Genomic DNA, 27755 nt, shown 5'->3' on the forward strand with positions numbered 1-27755 from the left:
GTGGTTATTTCAGTCAAAGTTGCTCTTCTATCAGCTTGAATCAGTCGGCCCATTCTCCTCTGACCTCTAGCATCAACAAGGCATTTTCACTCACAGGACTGCCGCATACTGGATGTTTTTCCCTTTTCACACCATTCTTTGTAAACCCTAGAAATGGCTGTGCGTGAAAATTCCAGTAACTGAGCAGATTGTGAAATACTCAGGCCGGCCCGTCTGGCACCAACAACCATGTTACGCTCAAAATTGCTTAAATCACCTTTCTTTCCCATTCTGACATTCAGTTTAGAGTTCAGGAGATTGTTTTGACCAGGACCACACCCCTAAATGCATTGAATCAACTGCCATGTGATTGGTTGATTCGATAATTGCATTAATGATAAATTGAACAGGTGTTCCTAATAATCCTTTAGGTGAGTGTGTGTGTATATATATATATATATATATATATATATATATATATATATATATATATATATATATATATATATATATATATATATATACATACATATATTTATAACTTTATAACTTTTCATAAAGTGTGTGTGTGTGTGTGTGTGTGTGTGTGTGTGTGTGTGTGTGTGTGTGTGTGTGTGTGTGTGTGTGTGTGTGTGTGTGTATATATATATATATATATAAATGCACATCTTCAGTCACTATATGTTTTCAAACTCATGTGGTAGACCAAATGTTTAAAAAAAATAATGATAAAAATAAATAAACATTTCTATATCGAAAGGGGTTTCTTTTGTTTTTTGTTCTTTTGTTTTGTTTTTTGCAGTCCAGCGGTGGCGCACCGCATGTTTGTAGATGAGTGTTGCATTCGGGAGGCGGAGGGGAAGCTTCAAAAATATTAACAAGCCGACGACGGTAATAATGATCATATTGAAAATATCACGTGTGGAGAAACTGGATGTTTGTTTAAATGACCACAATTTATAGCCTCCAGATGGAAGGGAGGGGAGAGTACAAACTTCCATGAGAAGCAGCAGTCTCTCATTTTCTGGATCAAGCAGAAGGGACGGATCATGGAGGGACCCCCTGATGTTGACAAGTACAGAGTCATCTTTTAAACATTCCAGACTCCAAAAGAGACTCTTTCTGCAGATATATAGGCTACAGTTGTTCCATGAAGTGTGGTGCGTCCAAGAAATGTCGAGTGATTGTCACTGTAAACTTATTTTCTTCTTTAACCGTGACAAACCGCTTTCGAACATTTATTGATTGTAAATCGTTTTGCGCGCTCGGTTGTTTAAGAGTGTGGAATGGATGGTGCATGTGATGTTTTAATGTCTCACAGTAACAGTAAACTTTAACGTCTCCTCTCTTTCAGCTGATGAAAGCTGGGCAACAATCTCGACCTCACCGGGAGAGCAACTGCTGTAGCGTTTGCTATTCATCATCATCTTCATCCTCAGCAGCAGCAGCAGCATCATCAGCATCATCATCGTCAGTGCGAGCGGCACGCATCTCATTTGCTCCACATCCTCGGGGCCACGAGAGCGCCAGGGCGCAAAGATGAACATCCCAGTCCTGCCCGAGCACAAACTGTCCTCGGTGGCCCCGTTGAAACAGTTTAACGTGGAGAAAAAGGAAGTGGAGCTCATCCTGGTGAAGGAGCAGAACGGGGTCCAGTACACGAACTCCTCTGTCGTGGCCTCTCCGAGCTCCCATGGCTGTACCCCCGGCTCCGGTGAGGATGTGGAGAGGGAGACCTGGGGCAAGAAACTGGACTTTCTACTCTCTGTCATAGGCTTTGCTGTGGACCTGGCCAATGTCTGGAGGTTCCCTTACCTGTGTTACAAAAATGGAGGAGGTAAGATTTATTTATTTTGGGGTCACCACTTCTTTTTACATTACTGGCTAATTCCAATGAACAATTTGTATTGAACTTAATTTGTTACAGTGCTACAAACTCGTTTCATTTGAAATTCATTTAAATTGCTTAGCCCATTATTGTAAAAGACACACTGTGTGTGTGTATATATATATATATATAATGCAACAGTTAACAAATTAACACTTGTCTAGCATTTTTCATTTATTTTAAGATCCTCTTACTGTTTGTGTGTATTTATATATATATACAGTTTTTTTAAAGATTAATTTTTTTTTAAGATTGTAATTTTTCAGAAGAAAAAAAGTATGAATTATCCGATAATTTATGGTGAATATATGTTTAATATTTGTATTGTATTCATGTTTAACAGAACAATACACATACTTTTAAACTATAAATGTTAGGTTGGTATATCAACAGAATATAATTTAATGGTGTATGAAACTGTAACATTTGTGGTCACCACCATCCTGTGGTCACCACCATGCCATCATGTAATGCTTATAACATCATCTCTAAATTTGACTGTGTATTTATGTTAACAACGGCATTTTTTAACATAAATTATAACTTTTTTACTAATAAAAAAAGAAGCTTTGTTTTTTTTAGTGCGTGTTGTTTAGATGTAAAACAAAATTATGACAATGATACTTGAAAATAGCTCATTTCATGATGCCAATTTATTCCAATCAAATAATAAAACTGATGAACTACTAGCGGACTATATCATTCTTTAGTTGTGTAGGTCAGGCTTGAGACAGAAATGTGTTTGTGACCGAATTTCAGAATTAGTTTTTTGCAAGAGTGTATTCATTATTCATTATTATTATGACAATCAGTGGCCTTTTAGAAAAATTAACAAAAATATGAAAAAAATGTTTCCTTTTGCTTGATAAACAAAAGCACCACTTATAATATTAAAACTATAATATTGAATAATACAAAATATGCATTCATCAAAGACAAACAGAGCAGGGTAGATTTCTAACGTTTCTGATTTTGTTAGCAACATACAGCAGGGGTCAGATATTTTCAGGGGAAGGTAACATTTAATATGGTACCATTACACTATATGGCCACACATGATTTTTTTTTTTCACATCTAAATATATACTGCATATAATACAAACTACACAAAGTTAGAGTTAAGAACTTTGATTATATCAAACAGGCTCTAACTCCACTGTCGAAATGGACATACACTACATAGCAGCTACAATGACAAACTCCTATTGTTCAGCTGTCATTTATTCTTTGGGCATCTTTCTGTCAGTGATCAAATGTAAAATTCTGTAATGTGTCCCCCAGGTGCCTTTTTGATCCCATACATTCTGTTCCTGTTTATTGCTGGGATGCCTCTGTTTTACATGGAACTTGCCCTGGGCCAGTATAACAGAGAGGGAGCAGCTACTGTTTGGAAGATCTGCCCTGTATTTAAAGGTACGGTGAAAAGTTATAAACCTAAAATATGTTGAGATGAAATGTACCATGTTCTCAAAACACTGTGAGTTGCAACACATAACTAGTTCACTACCCAATAAAAAGCAAAACAAATGTTCTAAAATAGCTTTTAAGATGTTTCATTTTGACAATGGCCTGGCGAACACAACCCGGGTTAACTCAGTCATCCAACAAAACTGTTCTTTAGGGCAGTGAACTAGGTTATGCAGTGGCTCTGATGTGACTTTGAAGTCAATGCACACAGTTTTAACTAAACATATTAAAGCAAACAGAGGCCCGCAACTTTTTTACATATAATAACAAAATATTTGTGACTTTCCTCCTCAGGCGTGGGCTACACTGTGATTGTCATAGCGCTGTATGTGGGCTTCTATTACAACGTCATCATAGCATGGTCTCTGTATTACTTATTTGCTTCATTGACGAGTGAGCTGCCCTGGCTCACATGTAAAAACCCGTGGAACAGCCCCAACTGTACAGATCCAAAGCTCATCAATGGCAGCTTCTTGGGTAATGGAACCTCCTATGCCAAGTACAAGAGCACACCGGCTGCCGAGTTCTATGAGTGAGTCTAAAAATCTTTTGCTATGTAGCTTTGAAGTCATAACTGAGTTGTTGTGCACAGGTTTATTTACAGTAGCATGGAAGCCGACAAAGTTTTAGGTGTGATGCAATTCAGGAATTCAGGCAGACAGTTGATAGTCTTCTCACTATTCAGCTTGATATTTGTACGATTACTATGCTTATTAAACCAACTTTCTTATTTTGTCAGTAGTTTGGAACATTGTCAGTGTTCCAAACACATTAAAACAAGTACATGAAACATATCCACTAACAAAATCAGTGAAATAGCTGCTTCACTAGTCATGTGTTTCCTTATGCTTCGCAAAATCTGTGATGTTTTTCCGACATTGTTCCAATTTTTCATGATGTACCAGTTGCTTGCCACTTCCTATGGGGTCTCGCTGATTTAGCATGCAATAGAGGTATCACTCACCTATCGTTGTTCGGGATTTATTTTCTATCCATTATTTCATTCCATTCAGCATGTTATGTTTTGCAGGGCTGGCACATCTGCACAGTATTGGCTGTGTAACTGCGTGTGTGTCTGTGTGAGATCAAGAAAACATTCTTATAGATATGGATGATTTCTTTTGGATCAGACAGGAAAAGATGAAAAACACATTTGAAATCTGGCTGTGCCTGTGTCTCTGTCAGCCTGTGTTGATGGGTTTTGGGCCATAGCTAATCATTACTGCTAGTCAGGGCCGGATTTGCCTCATATTGTGACACACATAGACAAATTAAATATTTGGGCAACTGTTTTCAAAGTTGACATTGTAGCTTTATATATAGTCAAACACTTTCATGTGTTATTATGTTACTAACATTCTACTAAAATCATGCTCAAATGGAGTTACAAGGTTTTTGACCTGCGGATGTTTTGTCCGTCATTAGAACGACCTGAGGCAGTAAGTGCATCGCATTATGTTCTCATCAACTTAATAATAATGTTTATTGTAGTTATGTGGGTGCTCAGTTTTTTCTGTCATTTGTCCAAAATCTTATGTTATAAAAGATGAAGTGCTTTGAACAGGCTATTTAAGACAGTACAGGCTATGATTTGAAGACAAATGCAATACTAAGACACTCTTCTCCGCTTCTTGAATACATAAAACATCAGCCTTTATATACAGCTCTGGAAAAAATTAAGAGACCACTTAGCATTGATTTTTTTTTTCAATGTTAAGTGGTCTCTTAATATATATATATATATATATATATATATATGTATATAGTGTTTATAAGAAAACGATGTACTTCGAAGAATCACTTCTTTATTTTCCCTTGCATTGCAAACAAGCAGAGAAACTCCAAACTTCATTCACAATAGAGGTGGGGTGCAGTTATGAGGTTTGACTGATGGTCTAAAGCTCTTTTTAATAATTTTCATTGTTTAAATATTTGCAAAACCCACAGATGTGAAGGGTGACCAATAGTAATGAAATTACGATATGAAATATGTATTTACGAGGTCTCTGCCTGAACAGAGTTTTAGCATTAGAGTGAAACAATAAGTAATTGAAAATATTATATCTCCTTATTGTAATTCAGCCCCCTTGGATGTGCAAGGATTGGCATGCCCAGCTGCTAGTTTAATTTAGTCAGCTATGAAAGAGACTAAACCTGTGAGGCGTATCATTGCGAGTATTGGAAGACAGGTTGATTTCCAGCCATTCTAGAAGTTACCATTATTTTGTGGCTGGATGAGGATTATTATTCTTGCTGAAGGAACATTTTTAAGCATTTTTTTTTTTATAATTTCTTCTACAGTGAAGCTACAAAACCTGTTTCTTTTTATCTTTTTATCAGACATGAGATGCATATGAATAAGGGGCAGCCTTTTGGATGAGTTTGTTGGCTTTAGTGATCCAAAGGAAAATGTTTTCAGTCATTTATTTTGTAATATTGCCCCATTTTAGAATTATTTCTATTAAAATATGGTATTCATGAGATCTTTCATCTTTAAAAGGAATCTACAAGTGAAAATTGTCATAATTTCCTCACCCTCATTGCAAATCTGTGTGACTTTGTTTGATATTTTGATCATTTACAATGGAATTCAATGATCACCAAAAGGTTATCAACATTCTTAATATCTTATTTTGTCATTTCATGGGAAAGAAAGTCATGTAAATTTAGAATAACATTAGGGTGGGTAAATGATGATAGAATTTTAATTTCGGTGTAAACAATCATTTTAAATCATGCAAATATATTGTACCCCCCATTCCAGAATGCAGGCAAAATTATTATCTGATCGGATGTGAAAACTTTTGCTTAAGTTTTCAAAATTAGGTCAGTATCACTGCAACTTTTATGTGCCACTCTAAACTCTGTAACTCTTGTCTACAATCTATGACGGCTATGTAAAAAACTCTCCTAATGTAGACTGAAAGAAAGGCAGGCGCTTGCACTTCAAAGAAAAGCAGCCCTTTTCCTTTTCTAAGGAAAAACTTGGCTCCTCATGTTAGGGGAAACCAGAAGAATGCATGGAACAATGAAGAACCAAAATCACTTGCGCAAAATCATAGAGACACGTCATAAGATTCTTGTGAAGGTTCCTGTGCGTTCATTCCTTCAATTTATTGCTCAAATTTTATGAATGATTGTATATTCAGAAGTCTCTTAAAGAGTCAAACATCACAGTCTCTGATCCACATTAAATGATTAGTTCTCTTCATAATTTAACGTTCCTGATAATTATGTCATCCAAGATGTTCATTAAGAAATTAAGGTTTTTGTGGAAAACATTCGAGGATTTTTTGTCCCCCCAAAAAATTCCAAATTGCAGTTTCAGTGCAGCTGCAAAGGCTCAGTCCCAGCCGAGAACGTCATGTTCCTGGGATGTTTTCCTCCAAAATCTTAATTTATTTTCAACTGAAGAAAGAAAGACATGAACATACTAGATGACATTAGGGTGAGTAAATTATCAGGCACTTTTAATTCTGAAGCAAATTAATCCTTTAAGTGTGATAATTATCTTTGAAAGTATAATAAACAGAAATAAAGTACAGACACACATATTCACAAACTGTTAAACATACATTTATTTATTTCCAATTAATACAAATCTTTTAAATAAGCTTTTAATAACACTTAGCTATTCTCCATTGCTTTCTAGAAAGTATCCTGGATAAGGATAACAAGTTTGATTTGCCTTGATAAGAAACATTGACTTTTGCATTGTCAATACTAGATCTTGGCCAAAAATTCATACACATATTGATTGAAAAAAATCTTTTAATGTTATTTCCATCAAGCATAACGTTTTAAACAATGCAGTCCAGCACTCTGTAAAGTCTACTTTAGCACATCCAAAGGACTGGACTCAGAGGGGCCAATTCACGTGTGAAAATGATTCTTCATGCTCCCTCCCAACCATTCTTTCACAATTTGAGTCTGATGAATATTGGCTTTGTCATCCAGGAATGTGGCCATGATACTTCTTCCTACATGTTGGTTTAATAAATGAAAAGCTACACGCTCCATCAGTTAGGGTTAGAAGAACTGTTGCCAAACATATAACATGCTAGAACGCATTTGCCTATTTTAATCCAACAAAATTTTTTATGGAGCTGTGTGACATTATGATCGGTGAAGTGAATAACACTGATTATCTGTTTATCACAGCACCTGTTAGTGGATGGGATATATTAGGCAGCAAGTGAACATTTTGTCCTTAAATTTGATGTGTTAGAAACAGGAAAAATGGGCAAGAGCAAGGTTTTGAGTGAGTTTGACAAGGGCCAAACTGTGATGGCTAGACAGGTCAGAGCATCTCCAAAACTGCAGCTCTTGTGGGGTGATTCTGTTCTGCAGTGTTCAGTATCTATCAAAAGTGGTCCAAGGAAGGAACAGTGGTGAACCGGCGACAGGGTCATGGGTGGCCAACGCTCATTGATGCGCGTGGGGAGCGAAGGCTGGCCTGTGTGGTCCGATCAAACAGACGAGCTACTGTAGCTCAAATTGCTCAAGAAATGAATGCTGGTTCTGATAGAAAGGTGTCAGAATACACAATGCATCGCAGTTTGTTGTGTATGGGGCAGCATAGCCGTAGACCAGTCAGTGTGCCCATCCTGACCCCAGTCCACTGCCAAAAGCAACACCAGTGTGCACATGAGCATCAGACCTGGACCATGGAGAAATGGAAGAAGGTGGCCTGGTCTGATAAATCACATTTTCTTTTACATCACGTGAATGGCCGAATGCTTGTGCATCGCTTACCGTGGGAACACATGGCACCAGGATGCACTATGGAGAGAAGGCAAGCTGACAGAGGCAGTGTGATGCTTTGGGCAATGTTCTGTTGGGAAACCTTGGGTCCTGCCATCCATGTTGATCTTAATTTAACATGTACAACTACCTAAGCATTGCTGCAGACCATGTAAACCCTTTAATGGAAACTGTATTCACTGGTGGCTGTGACCTCTTTCATCAGCATAATGCACCCTACCACAAAGCAAAAATGGTCCAGGAATGGTTTAAGGAGCACAACAGATACCACACCTTCAGGGGTCTAGTGGAGTCCATGCCCATATATATATATATATATATATATATATATATATATATATATATATATATATATATATATATATATATATATATATATATATATATATATATATATATATATATATATATATATACATATACATACACACACACACCTAAAGGATTATTAGGAACACCATACTAATACTGTGTTTGACCCCCTTTCACCTTCAGAACTGCCTTAATACTATGTCATTGATTCAACAAGGTGCTGCAAGCATTCTTTAGAAATGTTGGCCCATATTAATAGGAATGCGTCTTGCAGTTGATGGAGATTTGTGGGATGCACATCCAGGGCACGAAGCTCCCGTTCCACCACATCCCAAAGATGCTCTATTGGGTTGAGATCTGGTGACTGTGGGGGCCATTTTAGTACAGTGAACTCATTGTCATGTTCAAGAAACCAATTTGAAATGATTTGAGCTTTGTGACATGGCGCATTATCCTGCTGGAAGTAGCCATCAGAGGATGGTACAAGGTGGTCATAAAGAAATGGACATGGTCACAAACAATGCTCAGGTAGGCTGTAGCATTTAAACGATGCCCAATTGGCACTAAGGGACCTTAAGTGTGCCAAGAAAACATCCCCCACACTATTACACCACCACCACCAGCCTGCGCAGTGGTAACAAGCCATGATGGATCCATGATCCATCTGAATGTCTCAACAGAAATTGAAACTCATCAGACCAGGCAACATTTTTCCAGTCTTCAGCTGTCCAATTTTGGTGAGCTTGTGCAAATTGTAGCCTCTTTTTCCTATTTGTAGCAGATATGAGTGGTACCTGGTGGGGTCTTCTGCTGTTGTAGCCCATCCGCCTTAAGGTTATGCGTGTTGTGGCTTCAAAAATGCTTTGCTGCATACCTCGGTTGTAACGAGTGGTTATTTCTGTCAAAGTTGCTCTTCTATCAGCTTGAATCAGTCGGCCCATTCTCCTCTGACCTCTAGCATCAATAAGGCATTTTCGCCCACAGGACTGCCGCATACTGGATGTTTTTCTCTTTTCACACCATTCTTTGTAAACCCTAGAAATGGTTGTGCGTGAAAATCCCCGTAACTGAGCAGATTGTGAAATACTCAGGCTGGCCCGTCTGGCACCAACAACCATGCCACGCTCAAAATGGCTTAAATCACCTTTCTTTCCCATTCTGACATTCAGTTTGGAGTTCAGGAGATTGTCTTGACCAGGACCACACTCCTAAATGCATTGAAGCAACTGCCATGTGATTGGTTGATTTGATAATTGCGTATAATTTATAATATAAATTATATATATATATAATTCTTAAAAAAATCTCAAGATGTTTCTTCACTCTCCTGTATTTTTGGTGATCTACCACTTCTTGTATGTACTGCTTGTCTTGTGCAAGGTCTGTTTAGCTGTTTTTCTCACTTTCTCCCTCTCCTGTGCTGTTACCCGCTTTTGGACTGGATTCCCACCCAGCAATGCTTTGAAGTGTCATTTCCCCAGCTGTCTTCTGTATGTAAGCGGATGTGGAAAGCTGTCATTTCCTCCGCTCTTCCCCCTTCATGCCACTCCATTATAATAGTTTTCGGCCACCAGTATTGCTGCCATCAAGGGGACAGCACACAGGGCACTAGAGAATATTCATTACCGTCACACATACAGCAGACTCACATGCTCAGCAGGTGTGCCACACTCAATATTAGATTAAGCAGTGTTTTGCTCAGAATAGCTACAAACCAATCATAGAAAAAGCTGTTGAACCAGTAGCTGTCAATCTGGGCGCCCCAGATAAAACCCAGTCAAATTCATTGGTCTTATACAAACCCTCATGCTACACATCTTTCTAAAACAACCGACAATCAGACAAAGCAAAATATGACAAGCTAAACAAAGCAAATTTCATCATCTTGTGCGCCACCCACATATCTTTTCACTATGCTGTCTCTGCCAATCTTGACATGTTCGAGTCAATCAATGTTTGTTGAGAATAATGAACCGTTACTGCTCCATTGTATTGTTTTACACAGCGGGTGTCCTAAATCGAATTATTCCGTCATTACTGAAATCTTGTTACATCACACACAGTCTCAGATTTAACACCCGACTGATGTCATGAAGACAGAAATAGTGGATTTTGAGGAAAAAATATAATCATTTGGAAGGGTTATAGCCAAGATTATAGCAATTATAATGATTATAGCCAAGACAGATATTTTTTTAAATGTATTGTGCCTTTTAAATACTGTTAATAACTGTTAGAATTTATTATAAAGCAGGTCATTTTTTATCATAAATTTGAAAGAAGCTTGTGTTTCAGTAAATACTCTTGTAAATGTGATATGGAGGTTATAAGTCTCACAGATGTTATTTATTTGTTATGCTTGTTTTAATTAATTACAAAAATAAAAAGGAAGGAAATATAAAAAAAATATATATATATATAAACTGCACTGAACTCGGTGTCAGCCCTGGGGGTCCATAACCACAACGAATGTGTGGTTTCACAAACACATCTCAGGACATTCTGTTGCGTGTTATGAAAACAAATATAATTTTCTCCAGAGTTAAGCAAGCTGTGATGAGACCCCACATGTCATCAGAGATTTCTTCTGTGGCCATTTTCTGGCTTAGAGTAGCTGAGGAGATGTTGAAATCAGGTGTTTGGACTTAGGACAGGACATCAGATGAATTAAGAGCTCTAGAGGGAACGCTTGCCAAGATACTTGACAATCTAATGTAATTATTCAATTAGAGGAGGCTGTGATCACATCTGTCCAGACCAAACCGCTGTCACACAAACTGAGTTGAAGCTCCAGATCTGCTGCCACAGAATGAAAAGAGTGGTCTGTTTTTGAAGTTAGGAAGATTATCCAGGACGTTTTTTTCCTGTTCTTGGACTATAAATGATGTGACATGAAAAGCAATTTACAGTTGCTTTTTTGTGATAGTGTAACACAATTATTTGTAATTGTCATTTGCTATAGATAACAGATCATGGGTTCCTAAAAGTACATGTGAAAGGCCAAGGTCAAAGAATGTACAAAAGGTGACCATGAAAATTCAGCCTTATTACTGTCTTTTCTTTTGTTTTGTTTTCTTGTGTTTATTGAAAAGTTAATTTTGTATATTACTGTCACATGCAATGTTTTGTTATATATGTAGTCTACTGCACTAGTCAAGTCTGCTTTAGTTGTGTCAAAAAATTCTGAAAGCCGCTTTACATGGAATAGTGCATTAATACCCCTGGTAAACAAGACAAAACATGACTTGGAAAAACCCTAATGGATTTTTTTTTTTTCACACCACATTTTTGATAAGTAAAAAATCCTACGGCACTCCACTAAGCACTAATATATGACAAAATTGCACAAACACACATTGCTTTAAATGACATATAATATTAAAAGTAGTTATCTCAACTAAAGTGCAACTTAAAGTGAAGTCAGATAGGAACACAGTTGGTCATAGGTAGCAATGATATTGTTGGTGATGATAACACAACAAATTTATATATCGCCACTGTCAGGTATGGTCAGGTGTATACTTGCACGTGTCATTATAATATTAAAACAAAAATGATGAAATTTTGAGATTACAAGGTTTCTACCCAACAGTGATGATGAATTCTTATTTGAAGAATTTATTTTTATTTATTTTTGGAATTTGGTAATTTTTCATGGCACACATGAGAATGGTTGGGAAAGTCTACCCTAATGCTATGAAGTATAACCTGTAGTCTTGGATTAAATGTAATTGTTGCCTTGGATATAAGGTATCTTTTTCCAATATTTTCCAAAGGTTCTAATAGATTTAATTAAAACATTACTAAAGGATTAGTGAATTGATCCATCCATTGAATGCATAATCTTGTGTAAAATGAGTGAGCTCATTTGTAAAAGTATTTATTGTAATTACAGACTGATTTAATCAAAGAAATTTGTATAGGGTGTAATATGTTAAAGAGCCACGGGTCAAATGAAATCTCACAGATAGTGGACTGAAGTGAAGGTCAAGCTCTAGCAGGACAGGCAGGTTGACAAGTCTCGCTGTGATGTTATTGGGAATGATGACGGAAATTAAAGCCTTTAAACACTCTGAACGAGTGGGCAAGGATTGGATCGTCTCCTGTCTCTTGAGCCTTGAGGGTTTGTCTGGCTTTTCTTTTCCTCATTAACTCAGCCTGGATTGCTTCATCATCCACGTTTCTGCAGACCTCTCATTCACGTTTGTTCCCTTATTCATAGTGCATGACCAAATTACTTGTTTGATGAGAAGCTGAGCAATCCCACTGCAGAATCATCACACATGCAGGAGATTAATCAGTTGAGCTGAACAGATGGGGATGAATTTGAAATCATTTGGGGATGACTCTTTTTTAACTTGACAACTGTCCTAAGGCTAATATTCTGGATCTTCAATGTTGTTTCAAAAGTAAAATGGTAATGGATCAAGTCGGCTTCAATTAATATCATAGCTAGCTAACTAAAGTTGGAACTCACAAACAAAGTGCATTCAAACAGAGCAACATTTAATTTTCCTTTACAAGATACCCCTTTCAGAAGGAAAATGTACAGCAATGTTCTGGCAGTGCTATAGGGATTTGTTTATAATATAAGAACAATGGTCTGTACTGTTTCTCCTGTTTGAACCTCACTGGGAGGTGCAGCACAGGAATCATTTAGATCACATTCTACAGAGACTGTTTTCATGGGGTGTATCCAGATATTTTGTTAGAAACCAGCAATAATATTCATCATTGGCTGGTTGAGAAACCTTTGGTCCTAGCCATTATTCACCCCTTTTTATTTATGCAGCCATAAAAAACATTAGAAACATAGGTCATCCCTCTTGGGGAGCTAGAACCTTAGGGGAAAAGGGGGTTTTATTGGTAATTTACGATCTGGAAAATCTTTTGAAACAATTGACATGGCACAGTGTGTGTGATAGACTGAAAAGATGTGTGTTTGTGCTTTTGGCTACATTAATTATAATGGTTATGTGTCTTTTTTATAGTCTTACTTTAAATTTTTGGAGTTCTACCTAGTTTCCTGTCTCCTCTTGTTATTCCCTGATTGTTCGTACCTGTGTCGTGTTACCAATTATCCCTTGTGTTGTGTATATACTACAAACCCTTCCATTTCCAGTGTCCTTTGTCCAGTCATGTCCTTACATAGACTGGGTAAACCCAGCCCGATCTGCCGGCGATTTGATTTCGCCCTATAACTCAGTCTGAAACCTGTACATTCATGTCTACTGCTTCTATTACACTTTTGCGGAAACCAATCGCAGACTGGTTTATCCACCTGGCGCACAATTGGCGGGTTTAACACAATAGCCCTATTCGGACAGGATTAGATTAACATGGGGACGTGGGAGTAAAGTAATTTTACCTCAGGACATCTGTAATATTAATGGCCAATTCCCACGGGATAAGACATGTCAGTAAAACCAGCAGAAGTGGGACGAGTAACTCGCTTTACAGACCACAGTAACCTCCTTGTCGTCATGTGCGTATGACGTTGCTGTTATCACGTGAGCAAACACAACAACATGAGCGCCAATCTGAGCTCCGTCTCATATATATATATATATGTGTGTGTGTGTGTGTGTTTTAATAAACAGTTAGGTCTAGTCTAACGATTCTGATTTGACTGTGTTGGTAATAGACACTTTCTTAGAGCTAAAATATGTGCTTTTGATCTTCTTTTTGCTTTAAATGATATGCAGAAAATACTGGACGTTTGCCACAGATTTGTCCCACCACCTACAACGCAACTGAATGCTTCAAGAGCCTCCAAGCTCACAAAGCTGCTTTTTTTAACATTTAAACAGGAAATTACGGAATTTTACCATACATTTTTACAACGGGTCTATTCGAACGGGATTAGTATTACCCGAGGTCATTTTTCCGGACCTTTTTACAGAAGGTAAAAGTCTCTGTAATCTTCACTGACATTGTCCGTAATGATTACCGAGATGGGACATTCGGACGGGACTAAAATCACAGAGAACCTCTGGTTATAATTACTTTACACCCATGTCCCCATGTTAATCTAATCCAGTCCGAATAGGGCTAATGACAGATAGAGAAACTATGGATCGTTGCCTGTTAATAACTCCTCTTGTGGTCTGATTGGTTGAAGTATTATCCAATTGCGTACAGAGTTATTTGAATAATGCTTGTTGATCCCACCTCTTGTGCAGTAGAAAATACTGAGCAAACTCCTCAGATGTTCAATGTTCAATGTTCAATGTTCAATTTTAAGATGAGCTTGGTCTGGTGATAGCCAGACAAGTCCTTACATGGATGTGCTCCATATTTTCCGAGATCCCATTGTTGCACCAGTTAGAGGCAATTTTTGCATATAATATAACCAATCCTGCCATTTGAAATGGTCCTTACTTTTTTGAAGGGCTCATAATTTGACTAAATCATGTTTTTCATCAAATCTATAAAAGCTTCTGTGAAGATTAGGTTAACATTGGTATAAAACATCAGGATAGAGGGGACTGTCTAGAGGGAAAAGAGAGTGAGCATAAGCATAACATATAAAGCACATAAAAGGGTGTAAGAATGTGCTATAAAAACAAGAAATAGTTCCCTAGACAGACAGACTCTTTATAGGTTATTCAGTTAACAAGAAAAAGTTTTATCATACATTGACTTGGGAGAACATACCTTTCTGTTGGATACGTTCAAAGGAGATACTTAAAACCCCTTTTTCCAAGTATCATAATAACAGTGACGCCAAGTGACAAGTTATCATCCTCCAAGAATTTCAGTGGCTTGTAACTCAGTGAGGCCCCCACACCCCTGTGTAGATATTTACTCAAATGCGGTTTTTGTGTAAAGATGAATATTTTTTACACTTTTCTCATTGAGCACAACTAAAAATATAGCACGTTGTATTTGCTGGAGATTCATTGATAAGTTCCATCTATTGTTTGATGGGGAAAACTCACTCAATCAAAGGATTTTGGCCCAGGACACTTCCTTTACTACTGGAGAGCCTTTGAACAAGGCACATTTCTCTAGAAAGAATGTTATATTATTACAAAATATGTTGTATTTTAAATGTGTAAAAATATCTAATAATTTAAAAATAGTTTTATCGCAAAATATCAAATTAGGCCAGTCATTTTTTTAATCTAACACCATTTCTCCTCCTCCAGGCGCGGGGTGCTGCACATTCATGAGAGTAAAGGCATCGGTGACCTGGGTCTTCCTCGCTGGGAGCTCACAATCTGCCTTGTTGTGGTCGTCTTCATCCTCTACTTTAGCCTGTGGAAGGGAGTCAAATCCTCTGGAAAGGTGCAAAAACCTAATGGATATTTGCATTATAGCTGTTTGATTTTGTCTGTTTCTGTCAATCATGAGTCTGATACTTCTCTCTCTCTATTAATAATAATATTTTTCTTTATATAGCACTTTTCACTTAAAAGCAATCTCAAATCAATGGGCAAAAATGTACAGAGCTTTATTTGTGTGTGTTTAGGTGGTGTATATTACAGCTACTATGCCCTACATAGTGTTGTTGGTGTTGCTGATTCGAGGCATCACTCTCCCTGGTGCAATGAATGGAATTAGGGCATATCTCCACATTGATCTAAAGAAGCTCAATAACCCTCATGTAAGTTTGTGCTAATATGGCTCAATTTATTTGATAAACTAATTCCAGATATACATCATGGACCATAAAAAAATGTCACAAAGACTTAGTTCTCTTAGATGGATTGTCACTGATTTTTGTTTGCTGCAGGTATGGATTGATGCCGCTACTCAGATATTCTATTCTCTAGGAGCTGGGTTTGGAGTTCTTATTGCCTTCGCTAGCTACAATAAATTTGACAATAACTGCTACAGGTACGACAAATCTTTAATACAAGTGGTAAGTTCGCTAAAATAATATCTTCTCTTTAGATTTACAGGATGACCCAATTCTTCTTTAGCGGTCACTAAAAAACATGTTCCAATGTGAGCAAAAAAATCTTACCTGAAGGCTTGTATTGATTTATTGCTTGATCCGCTAGCCCTTGTCCATTCCACACTGCAGCTAAACAATGGTAGTCCATGTAACGAGGTATGTAGATATGGGAAGGAGGAGGCGGGAACCGGCAAAAGTTTAACAACTTTCATAACTTTCACAAAACACAGCCTGAAAGTAAACACGCAAGCAGCCCCTCACGCACGACTGCTGCACACACACACATAATAAAACCTAAACAAAACACAAAGTAAAGTCCAGGCCTGCTCCTTCACTGTCATTGCTCCTCCTTTTATGCGTCCAAGCTCCTCCGTGAGACACGAGGCCGGTGCGGCGCGCAGAAGGCATCGCGCCACCGGCCTCGCCCCGTTCTCACGGTCCTTCTGCCTTGCCGCTTGCCGCAGTTCACTTATGAAATTCACATGGGAAAACCAACATGCTGTTTCCAGAGACAAAAGTTAGGAAATGTTGTTAGTGGTACCAGCAGGTGGAAATCACCTTGTAGGCTTTGTGAATAAAAGATTCTCCGAAGGTTAAGATGTTTCACCACTCATTCGGTGAACTCTTAAACTGCCACTATTATGGAATATTCCCTTTCATGCAGTGTGTAATGTAGCTGTTTGTGAATGTAAATGTTCTGCAAAGTAAAGTCGAAAGTACACAACTCTGTATTGCCTAAACAAGTGTTTTTTAGGTCTGTGTCACTAGAAAAGATACTTGCATAATGTAGATTATGTAGAGAAATTACAGTTACAACATGTACCTCAAACTGAGTAGCGCATCACTGAGAAACGTTCTGCTCAAGTCGTCCTTGAGATGGAGGTTCTGTTTGAATTACTAGTTCTTCCAATGTTTGATCATCCGACTTGGCTCGGATTGATATGTTAAAATCGACGCCATCGTTACTGTCTTTACAGTGTGTATAATCGCTGAGCTATAGAAGCCTCCAGAGCTGAGGTTTATGGTAATGGGTGTTTTGTTTCTGATGTGCGCTGTAAGCAGTAGACCAATCACAATGGACTGGGTCATAAGGTCAATCAGAACAGAGCAGGCTCTCGGAAAAAGGGATTTAGAGAGACTGTTTCATCCGACGAGTCGTTTGAGAACCATTGCAAAATGCGGTGAAACAAAATCAGGAGCCTTTAAAACAGCTTAATGGGGCACTTAAATAATAAATTGCATCATAAGACTAATTATTTTTTTATTGCAGAAACGGAAATTGTCAAGATGAAAGAATGGTGTTGTCAATAAGTTTGTCACATATAATAGTCAATTTGTCAGGTACTGCTAAAGTTTAAATAGGTAACAAGTTAATTAATCACAAAAGGCTTGTGAATGAGATCATCTCCTTTCACGTATGAAGTGTTTTGAAAGTGTAAAGAGGCAGAACACAGATTCATTGAGTTATTGATTTATAAATCAGTGCACACTTCGGTTAGCTTGTGTTAAATTGCTTGCAACCATGCTTTTGATGCCTAGTCAATGCCTACATCTAAAGCATGTTAATGACTTACAGTAAGCCGTATTGATTTCACATCCCAATATGTTGACGTCTAAAGCTGGAACCCCACTGATCCAGCAGGTTTTTGCTCTCCAGGGCACAGATGTTTGACTACGGTCATCTTAAAATATTTACTTTCGTTTCTGACAGAAACTAAAGAACACCAAATGAAAATGTCAGTTTAAAATATCGATGTTCACATTATTTACATTTAAATAAGCTAGAGCGTAATATTCTGCAACTTTTTTCACCTTTTTAGTATTTGTCCACCAGGACAATATGTTGTAAGCTGATGGCTGATTTAGATTTATGTGCTTCTTCACAGACTACACTAAATGGTTCCGCCCTAGGTCACACACTTTGAAATGTTTAAAATCTGACATGATTTGTTATACTCTTTCTTCTTAGACTTGGTCTTTGTTTGGTTATGAATAAGGCTATTGTAATGTCTAGTCATTGCAACTGGAAAATATTGTGGGAACGTGGAAACAATCTTTTACAACACAATGATAAACCTGAAACGTCACAGATTGTGCTCTGCTCAGGAACCATCTAAATGAGTCTTGATAGAGACTTCCATCCACAAATGAGGTTTAACCAGAGCTTTGGCATCGCCTCTGGTTTTCACTCATCACTGTGGGTTTTAAGTGTTCATGTCATAGATCCTTCTCAACAGTTTTGAGACTTAAGGTGTAATGCAAACTTTCATTTTGTGCTTTGTTGCAGGGATGCTCTTCTGACCAGCACAATAAACTGCATAACCAGTTTCTTCTCAGGGTTTGCCATCTTCTCAGTTCTGGGGTATATGGCTCATCAGCATGGCGTCAACATAAAGGATGTGGCCACTGAGGGTCTGTTACTCCCACATCTTCACTATCCTGTTTTCTTTTTATGTATTACTTGACCTTTTCGTGTTTCTCAGTTTTACACAGTGTACTTTTTTATGGTTAACCAGACCCTAAACAAACTTTTTTAGTGTAGTGTCCTTCTGCTGATCTGTGTTGTAATTGTGTGTAGGAGCTGGACTGGTGTTTATTATCTATCCAGAAGCGATCTCAACTCTACCTGGATCTACATTCTTTGCGATAGTCTTTTTCATTATGCTTCTGACCCTTGGAATTGACAGCTCTGTGAGTACAAATGAATCGTGTTCTTGTCAAGGTGCATACGCTACCAGATGGTATTGTCTTTGTATGGTAAAAACATTTTAAGAGTTCTTTTTGCTAGACACCTTATTTCCAAGCACCATCTCACATGAAATTGAATAGACAAAATAATTAAACACAGATACACTCACCTAAAGGATTAATAGGAACGCCATACTAATACTGTGTTTGACCCCCTTTCACATTCAGAACTGCCTTAATTCTACGTGGCATTGATTCGACAAGGTGCTGAAAGCATTCTTAATAAATGTTTGCCCATATTGATAGGAGAGCATCTTGTAGTTGATGGAGATTTGTGGGATGCACATCCAGGGCACGAAGCTCCCGTTCCACCACATCCAAAAAATGCTCTATTGGGTTGAGATCTGGTGACTGTGGGGGCAATTTTAGTACAGTGAACTCATTGTCATGTTCAAGAAACCAATTTGAAATTATTTGAGCTTTGTGATATGGTGCATTATCCCGCTGGAAGTAGCCATCAGAGGATGGTACAAGGTGGTCATAAAGGGATGGACATGGTCAAAAACAATACTCAGATAGGCTGTGGCATTTAAATGATGCCCAATTGGCACTAAGGGGCCTAAAGTGTGCCAAAAAAACATCCCCCACACCATTACACCACCACCACCAGCCTGCGCAGTGGTAACAAGGCATGATGGATCCATGTTCTCATTCTGCTTACGCCAAATTCTGACTCTACCATCTGAATGTCTCAAAAGAAATCATAGACCAGGCAACATTTTTCCAGTCTTCAACTGTCCAATTTTGGTGAGCTCGTGCAAACTGTAGCCTCTTTTTTCTCTATTTGTGGAAATGAGTGGTACCCGGTGGGGTCTTCTGCTGTTGTAGCCCATCCGCCTCAAGGTTATGCCTGTTGCGGCTTCACAAATGCTTTGCTGCATACCTCGGTTGTAACGAGTGGTTATTTCAGTCAAAGTTGCTCTTCTATCAGCTTGAATCAGTCGCCCCATTCTCCTCTCACCTTTAGCATCAACAAGGCATTTTCGCCCACAGGACTGCCGCATACTGGATGTTTTTCCCATTTCACACCATTCTTTGTAAACCCTAGAAATGGTTGTGCATGAAAATCCCAGTAACTGAGCAGATTGTGAAATACTCAGACCGGCCCATCTGGCACCAACAATCATGTTACGCTCAAAATTGCTTAAATCACCTTTCTTTCCCATTCTGACATTCATTTTGGAGTTCAGATGATTGTCTTGACCAGGACCACACCCCTAAACGCATTAAAGCAACTGCCATGTGATTGGTTGATTAGATAATTGCATTAATGAGAAATTGAACAGGTGTTCCTAATAATCATTTAGGTGAGTGTATACTAATAGTTAATACTACAACTAAAATAGGGTGGCTCTAAGAGTAAAATATTTTCCGTTTATTTGATGTAATGTCCTGTTTAGATGGGTGGCATGGAAGCAGTAATCACTGGGCTCTCAGATGACTTCAAAATCCTCAAGAGGAATAGAAAGTTATTTACTTTTGCTACAGCATTTGGGACATTCCTAGTAGCTCTTCTGTGCGTCACAAATGTAAGTCTGATGGGTCTGTGTCATTTAATTTTGAGTCCAACAATCCCCTGTGTTTAGGGAGTATCACATTATGAAAACACACTTGTTAATATTAATTTTTGGTCACATTATAAATATCACATTTCCAAAATGAGAAGGCAAACTCCATAATTCAAAAAATGACATGTACACAATGTAATGATGACTCAATCAATGGAAGTCCTTTATTCAGCAGCATGTGTCTTGTATCTCGGTCATGACAGGGAGGGATTTATGTTTTGACCTTGTTGGACAAGTATGCTGCAGGGACATCCATTCTATTTGGGGTGCTGATTGAGGCCATTGGAGTATCTTGGTTCTATGGTAAGCAGACATACATTCCTGTTTATAGTTCATCTTCCACTACTGACCCAACCTAATTCAGATTTAAATGGACGTTACATAGACCATATAATGATGATCCTTCAATATAAATCTGCATGTTTGTTCATGTTTTCCCAATTTGATAACATATTTTCTTGTACCTTGCAAAATTATTGTTGTTTGCGGTCGGAAACACTGGTGTTGTGTTGTGGATTCTAGGGGCATCTTTCTTTCTCCACAGACAACCATATAGCAGCTGTATATATATATATATATATATATATATATATATATATATATATATATATATATATATATATATATATATATATATATATATATATATATATATATATATATATATATATATATATATAATTTTGCCAAAATATTATTATCCAAAATATGCATATTGGATATTATTATTATAAATATTTGATATTATTATACATTTAATGTACATTATACATTTGCATGCATTTTAAAGCCTTGCTGGTTAAAATTGTTATTAGCACTGTTCTGACAAGCTCTTTTCTGGGCGCGTACGCCCTTGCGGTGCACACGAAAAGCCTGTCAAACAGCACAAGTATTAAATTAAGTTATCTTTCACGTCTTATTGCGCTTAAACTGTCAAATACAAAGAAGGTTTACATAAACACAGTCGATTATATCTTAAGAGAAAGTAAGCAGTTGGGAGAAAAATTAGTTTATTCCATTTCTTACTTCCGTATTGGTATTAAAAACCCCTACTGTGAAAACATAAAGCACTGCTTATTAATGTGCATCTTTGTTCTTATTTTTAATAACAGATAAAATAATGAAAAAGATTTTCGCCCACCCCTACTTGTATTCATATGTAGTTCTGGTTGCTGCAGACAACCCATGTAAGGACATTTATAGTCCTTCTATGTATTCTGTGACTTTTTTAAATTGTTTGTTTACTTTCAGATGCATTATCTGTAATATTCTTTTTACAATAACTCATGAAAGATCCTTGGCTACTTCATGGATATAAGAATCACTAACTCCCCCCAGAGCAAACATGTACAAATAGTTCAAAGCCTCAGTATAAAAAAATTGAAGATTATCGGCACTGCATTCCGTGACATTGCTTCCTGACATCGAACGATTCTCGTATCTCCTTTAAATGACATTACATAACTTTTGAACACAGTTCTGCCTAAGAGTACAGTACAGAGAGTTCAGATCATCGTTGATATTGTAAGAAGAGAAGCCACAATTCAGAAAAAGGTCTCAGGGTCATTTATTGTAAAATGATGTCCAGATGCTGCTAATTTCTTTGTGTGTTTGTCTCTTAGGCGTGGACAGATTTAGTGAGGACATTGAACGCATGATGGGCTTCAAACCAGGGATCTACTGGAGGCTCTGCTGGAAGTTTGTCAGTCCAGTATTCTTATTGGTGAGTGAAAAAGAATGAACATAAGACCTGATGTCACTTTTAGGGATATTATCTCTTAAACCAGTTTTGTCAGTTAACCTAAAGTGTACTTTGTGTGGTATCATCTTGGGCAAAAAAAGTTTTTTAAATAAACATTATTACATAAACTTGCCATTTCTTAGGAGCACGTCTGTAATATTTTCTGATATGAGTAGAGGTGACATATTCACTCTGGGATGTAACCTAACCTACAATAGCAGTTCTTACAGGCTAGATGGGAACCTTTTGGTCGTTGTTCAGATAAAACAGGCACTTTATTTAGATGTGAAATACAGCTGATACAATCAAATAGTTTCAACCAAAAAATAACTGCTGAAAAATTAGTACAGAATTGTGAATAACTAATCTTTCTGTACCTCCTGACTTCTGTTTTCTGTGCAGTTTGTGGTGATCGCTAGCATTGTTACCTCCGGCGACCTGAGATATGATGAATATACATTCCCTTACTGGTCAAATATTGTGGGCTGGTCCATAGCCTTGTCCTCCATGCTGTTTGTACCCATCTACGCCATCTACAAATTCCTTAGTATGCCAGGAACCATCAAAGAGGTTAGCAAACACATACACTCACGTTTACATAGCTATCTAAACAGGGACATAAACTTCTATTGTTTTTACATACAGCAAGTTATAGATATTATAACTCACATCCTAACTATAACAGAAAACTTTATACATTTTTACAATTTTTAAATATTGCTCACTTACACTTTCACATGCACATATACATACACACACTCACACATATCAAGTCAAATTTTAGAAGGGTGTTACATTGTACACCCCTAAACATTTTCACTCACTAGTAAGAACACTCATGAACTTCCAGCAGAGCCTCCTGAAGATTCCATGCTTTCAATGTCCTCAATAAATCTGTCCTTGACTTAAATCTGCTGTTTCGTGGCTTTGTGTGGTCCTAGAACTATGAGAAATTTTCATCTGTAAATGCGTCACTTCCCAAAGCCACAAACATGCTACTGACATCTGGCTCAGTGCTTTGCTTTCACACTCATATTTTCCACAAGCGGCATTCTACCTTAAATGGCTTCAGAGATCATCTAACACATGAAAAATAAAATGCCACATAGCCATCTGTTTTGAAGCAGATAATTGAGTTTTTGTTTAGATTTGTGGTTCATTATTGCTGTGTTTATGTCTGCTAGTTTAACTTTTTGTCTTCCATTGCAGAGGATAGCATACTGCATTACTCCAGAACATGAACATCACTTGGTTACTGAGGGTAACATCAGACAGTTCAAGGTAAGACCTGGGCACAATGCTAAAAGTACAATTTCCAAATGAACAGTTAACCAATATTTAGCTAAGAGAGCAAAGCTTTTCCACAAAGCAAACGTCCTTACATTTTTCTGTTGTTCATTTTGTCTTGTTTTTCCAGCTCAGACATTGGTTATCCATCTGATAAAGGGGTCAGGTGGGAGTTCCCTTTCAAATGCTACTTGAAAGCTGGAGAAGAAATGGCGTGTGAGAGAGAAAGGTTTCTGAAAAGGTCTCTTACTGTATGAAAAGTGTCCCCTGAGAAAAGGACAGAATGAAGCAATGGCTTTGTGCATTTCCCAACCACACACTGTACCTTCCAGTCTGCTCCATTTGTGTTCAGTGGTTGACTTGACTTTTTTTATATTTTAGGGCCTGTACTTTTTTTTTTAAATATATATATCATACCCTTATGTTTTATTCCAAACACCTCTCAAAAGACCTCAAATATATTCAGAACACTTGATTTTAGCATTCAACACATTTTAAGATGTTTTTCTTTTTATAAAACAATTTTTGGTTCTAGTTTTGCATATCTGTGATTGGTCATTTTTTTGGTGGAAATGTAAAACACTATATTATCCTCTATGGCTGAATGTGTGTTTAGATGGAATAATGGGTGTGACAGGTTAACTTACACCCAAGGTTTAAGGTTTACTGTAGGTGTAACTGAGAAATGGAAAATCCCCATAATATTTCAGGAAATCGTTCACACCATATAACAGGCTTGGAGGGTTTTGAGTCTTTGCTACAGTATATTTTAGCATGCAGCTGTGAGTTCCTCACATTTTACCTTGTTTCCCAAGAATGGTTTGATTTTGCAACAGCTGGCTTACATCAAGGGTCCACCAAGAATTATCTCAAGCACATCTTTTTCTTTTTGACACACCTCACAAAGCAGACATACACCACTGTGTCAGTGCCTTATCTAGCCATAAACTTTCTGTCATTAAGCCTCTCATTCTCATGAAGAGATTTCAGAGACGTTCCTCATGACTAAAACATCTAATTGAGAAAGAGTCTCAATTAACTCAATGCCAAGGGAAATGTATACTTGTAGCTTTCAAAATGAACTGAGATCCAATGATATGCCTCAAGTAGAGTTCTTTTGTTTTATTTATATTTAAAGGAAAGGGCTTTTTAGTTTTTTTTCAGTCAATGGATTCATATGAAAAAAGGTTTAACTATAGCCTTGGATTAGAGCAACAATTGTCATTAGGAATAACTTAATGTATGTCAAGAATTTTTTTTTTGTCTCTTCAAGAGATTCAAAAGCAACAGATGACAAAAAAACACAGAACATTATATTTTGAGCTTAAGGATTTGTTGAAGTCCAGCTGACAATGTAAAGTTTACCAGTGTTCGGATACGCTTGGCAGAGGTTTAGCTCATTCTGTGCGAATTGAGTTTGATTTTGACAAAAGTTTCATTGAAAATCTATTTACACTGACAATTCAATTAATTAAGCTCTTTGTGGTACAGTCCCATTATCATGTGGTCCCTTTTAACATTTCAAGCCTTAAATGGGTTGTGTGTGTATCCGTGTGTGTGTATAGATGACAGATTAGGTTTCTTAGGTCTTCAGACCAGTCAAGATCAAAGGTCTATGTGGTTGTCTGTCTCAAGATGACGAATATATTTTGTGGTTCACCATGGCTTTCTTGCTTGAAGGAAATATTTTAACATTTTTATGTGCCAAAATCAAATCACGTTATGTTTGTTTATGTTTTATTTATTTGTGTATAATAATTTCAAGTACAAAAAAAAGACACAAAACATGATATTTGACATGATGACTTGTAGGAAGGAAGCAACATATGTGGATTATGAAATATAAAGAGATAAAAATATATTCTTTTGTTATATATCTAATATTGTATGTATCAAAATCTTTATAAAACGTGAATGTAAAACATTTTAAGCAAAGTGTCTATTGTTATATCATGCTGTTTGATGTCGATAAAGATATAAATATTCAGAAATGTATTATTCCGTGTAACCAGGGGTGACATAGCCACATGAATGTAAACGGAGCAGCTCTGGCATTTCTGAGTGATGCTTACAGAACTCCAAACTTGTCTTTTTGATTGTGATTGACAAATATATATGAAGAAGTCAAAATATGCACATTATAACAATAAAATCCTCTCCAGTACACAGATAAAGTGTTTTGTCTTCTTATTGGATCATTTGCTTTTGTTTTGTTTTTACCACACACACTGCTCATCATTTTGTGGCCCTTGGTCATATTGATAACAGACTTCAGCAGTGTTACATTCTGCTGAGCACAGGCTGACAGCACTGTTTTCTGCCTCTCTCAATAGCATTCTGTTTTTTGTGTGTGTTCTGTTTACCCATCCCTTTGGCGGATGCACAACGACCTTTAGCTTCACAGAAGCCGAGTGTGTGCCACACAATGCCCCTGAGCAAACACTGTAATTCATAACCTGGTAGTTTCTCCTCTTCTCTCTTTCAGTACATTCAATGAAGGTTAGTGCTAGATGGACTGACTGATCCATTGTGGTACTCATTATATCCACTGAACAGTAAAACAGTCAGTTAAATGGTTCTAAACAAATTTCTTTCTTTTTTCTTTGGAATACACTTAAGCAAGTAGTAGTTCAACAGATCACAAAACTCAGGGTTTGGATCACATTTTGCTTTTTTAATCACGGAAATGATCAGCAAGCAAAAAAATGTGGGCGAGGGGTAACTTTGCTTTCCATTTATTACTTTAAGCTCACTTTCAGTTTTCAGAGACTGCTAGCCTAACTAATAAAGTTAAAACATTAATAAAGGCAAGTGAACAGTCAGTATGAACAAATTAACAAAAACACTGATTACAAGTATAGATAATATAACAAAGTTACAAATAAAGTAAGATCTAACTGTAGTATTCATTTTGAGTGCAGAAATGTATCCAAATCCCATTGCACTTCTCATAAAGTGTGGGGGTGTCCTGGCCAAATTTCCTCCATTTGCCCTTACCAATCATGGCCTCCTAATACTCCCCATCCTTTAAAATGGCCCCATCTCCCTCTCTTCTCTCGCTGGTGTGTGGTAAGCGCACTGGGGCAGTGGTACTGTGGCTGCCATCGCATCATCCGTGATGCTGCACACTGGTGGGGGTTGAGGAGAGACACCTGCGCTAAATACAAACTGATTGTAAAAAAGTTGCGACACTACAAATTGTGAATAAAAACAGAAAGCAATGATGTGGAAGTTTCAAATGTCAATATTTTATTCAGAATACAACATAGATGACATATCAAATGTTTAAAATGAGAAAATGTATAATTTTAAGGGAAAAACATTTTTAAATTTCATGGCATCAACACATCTCAAAAAAGTTGGGACATGGACCACTGTTTGGCATCCTCTCTTCTTTTTATAACAGTCTGCAAATGTCTGGGGACTGAGGAGACAAGTTGCTCAAGTTTAGGAATATGAAGGTTGTCCCATTCGTGTCAAATACAGGCTTCTAGCTGCTCAACTGTCTTCTTTGTCACATCCTTCTCTTTATGATGCGCTAAATGTTTTCTATGGGTGAAAGATCAGGACTGCATGCTGGCCATTTCAGTACCGGATCTTTCTTCTACGCAGCCATGATGTTGTAATTGATGCAGTATGTGGTATGGCATTGTCATGTTGGAAAATGCAATGTCATCCCTGAAAGAGACAATGTCTGGATGGGAGCATATGTTGTTCTAGAACTTGGAAAATTAAAGTTCTTTCAGCATTGATGATGCCTTTCCAGATGTGCAAGCTGTCCATGCCACACATATGGGCATCGCTAGGCCCTTTTTAGGCTAGGCCCTAAACTTATGCCTCAGCCCCCCTAAAAAATATGTGATTAACCTTTAAAACAAATGAAACTGGTGGGAGGCTTCGGCTTTGTCCCGTTTTTTAGTCTGTCTCTCCAATCAGCAGCGGCTCTGAGCAGAGCGCAGTGCACGTCAGAAGCAGAGGTGTGTCTTTGTGTTTGTGAGTGTGTGTAAATCTTAGCGTCATTGGTCTGTCACCTCTCGTCAATGTCAAAATATTTGATAAAACCAATCAAATCAGAGTAGGCGGGCTTTCTGGTCAGAC

The 27755-nt window shown here is 37.5% G+C and overlaps 1 protein-coding gene across 3 annotated transcripts; it reads left to right on the forward strand.

Moving 5' to 3' along the window:
• Nucleotides 1-830: 830 nt before the first annotated feature.
• slc6a2 (solute carrier family 6 member 2) lies at nucleotides 831-25833 on the forward strand. Of its 3 annotated transcripts, XM_067440277.1 has the most exons (16): nucleotides 831-870; nucleotides 943-1139; nucleotides 1334-1816; nucleotides 3149-3280; nucleotides 3629-3866; nucleotides 15562-15700; nucleotides 15885-16019; nucleotides 16149-16252; nucleotides 18601-18725; nucleotides 18892-19004; nucleotides 20462-20590; nucleotides 20833-20932; nucleotides 22252-22352; nucleotides 22773-22940; nucleotides 23580-23651; nucleotides 23788-25833. In XM_067440277.1, the coding sequence occupies exons 3-16, from the start codon at nucleotides 1519-1521 to the stop codon at nucleotides 23809-23811; spliced, it is 1878 nt and encodes a 625-aa protein (XP_067296378.1). In that variant the 5' UTR covers nucleotides 831-870; nucleotides 943-1139; nucleotides 1334-1518; the 3' UTR covers nucleotides 23812-25833. The 3 variants fall into 3 exon arrangements, with proteins under 3 accessions (XP_067296378.1, XP_067296376.1, XP_067296382.1); XM_067440275.1 differs by having other exon boundaries at nucleotides 842-1139; XM_067440281.1 differs by having other exon boundaries at nucleotides 842-1054.
• Nucleotides 25834-27755: the final 1922 nt, after the last annotated feature.

Source organism: Pseudorasbora parva, chromosome 1 (assembly GCF_024679245.1).
Source record: "Pseudorasbora parva isolate DD20220531a chromosome 1, ASM2467924v1, whole genome shotgun sequence".
In the NCBI taxonomy this organism is placed as follows: Eukaryota; Metazoa; Chordata; class Actinopteri; order Cypriniformes; family Gobionidae; genus Pseudorasbora; species Pseudorasbora parva.